The 1,807-nt window shown below is 45.0% G+C and overlaps 1 protein-coding gene across 1 annotated transcript; it reads left to right on the top strand.

Annotated features, from left to right (window-relative positions):
• Positions 1–560: 560 nt before the first annotated feature.
• Positions 561–1,496, top strand: LOC120395294 (olfactory receptor 51G2-like). The gene has a single exon (XM_039519569.1). The coding sequence runs from the start codon at positions 561–563 to the stop codon at positions 1,494–1,496; it is 936 nt and encodes a 311-aa protein (XP_039375503.1).
• Positions 1,497–1,807: the final 311 nt, after the last annotated feature.

Genomic DNA, 1,807 nt, shown 5'->3' with positions numbered 1-1,807 from the left:
ACCAACTTGTCTGGGATGTCACCCAGAAGCAGAGCACAAATACAAAATATAGACAGTATAGAGCCAATACTTATAACTTCAACTACAAAATGATACATACATACAGACACCATAATCATAACCAGCAACCCATAACCTGATCTTAGACACCTTATATGACCCCCTTTACCTAAGATTTGGTGCCACTACAGGACCTTGGTTGGAGAGGGTCTAAACCTTCCTTATTTACACCACAAAATATGTCTAACTAGTGGGTGTCAGGGGGAAACTTTCCCTGGAGCAGTTTATTTCATAGTTGCCTATTTCAAGGCTTCTTCCACCTTCCTCTGAAGTATCTGGAAATGGCCACTGGTTACTGGGGTAGTTGGAGTGCAAGTCTGATCAAGTTTGACTAATCAGGACCATGTAAATCCAACAGTATGTTTTTGCTTATCTAGCTTGAGCTCTGGGAGTCTGTAGACCTGCACTGAAAGCAGAATGATTTCTTGCTAAATATCATCTAATCTCTCTTTTTTTTTAGTAAGGACATTTCAGAACTTCTTGGCCCTCTGCATTACATTATGTCAGCTGTCAATGACACCAAATTAAAATCTGTAATATTCCTTCTCACTGGGCTACCGAGTCATGGAGACGCACATCTCTGGATTTCTATCCCCTTCTGCTTCATGTATGTTATTTCAACAATAGGAAATTCACTCATTCTGTTCATTGTAAAAACAGATCCAAGCCTCCATGAGCCCATGTACATTTTCCTTTCCATGTTGGCCATCACAGACCTTGGCATATCGATAACCACCATACCAACAATATTGGGCATATACGTGTTTAACTCTAGGGAGATCAGCCTCGACGCCTGTTTAGCCCAGCTGTTCTTCATCCACTTGCTTCAATACATTGAATCCTCTGTGCTCTTGTTGATGGCCTTTGACCGCTTCATTGCGATCCATAACCCTCTGAGATATGCTGCCATCTTAACCCTGCCAAGAATAGCCAAGATGGGACTGGTGGCTGTGCTAAGAGCGATGGTCTTAATACTTCCACTTCCCTTTCTCCTGAAACGGTTCAGATACTGTCATGCCAATGTCCTCTCCCATTCCTATTGCCTGTTCCAGGAGGTCATGAAGATGGCTTGTTCTGATATCACAGTCAACAGCATCTATGGATTGTTTACTAAACTATTCCAGATGGGGTTGGACTCGCTGCTCATCTTGCTCTCTTATGTGATGATCCTCAAAACAGTGCTGAGCATCGCATCCTACAAGGAGTGCCTGAGGGCCCTGAACACCTGCGTCTCCCACCTCTGCGCCCTCCTGCTCTTCTACACACCGGAGATCAGTTTGTCTGTGATACACAGATTTGGGAAGGGCTCTTATCCCTTACTTCAGATTCTCCTGGGCTACATGTCCCTGCTTCTCCCCCCGCTGATGAATCCAATTGTGTACAGTGTGAAAAGCAAACACCTTCGTGCGAGGATAATCAGGGTGTTCATCAAGTGAAGGGTCAGTTCACCACCTGGCTCCAGTGACATGGGAGATGAAAAACATGGGCCACCTCTTCCATACTGGACCGTTACATCTGAGATGACATGAGTTACCAATATTCACTCTGCAGAGAGGTTCAGATGGGGTCTAAGGCTGGTGAGGGAGGACAGGGCACTGGGGGATGGAGACCAAGGCAGGCAGCAGCATTTACAAAATGACTGTGTTTGTGGAGAGCTGGGCAATTGGTAGGATGTTGGCTCATAAAGAGCGGTATTAGTAGCCTCTCTGACCTCACAATTCCTGTCAATAATCAATAAAGAGAAGGG

Source organism: Mauremys reevesii, linkage group 1, assembly GCF_016161935.1.
Source record: "Mauremys reevesii isolate NIE-2019 linkage group 1, ASM1616193v1, whole genome shotgun sequence".
Lineage (NCBI taxonomy): Eukaryota > Metazoa > Chordata > Testudines > Geoemydidae > Mauremys > Mauremys reevesii.
Note: the sequence above shows the minus strand (reverse complement) of the source record. Positions and strands in the feature narration are given on the sequence as shown.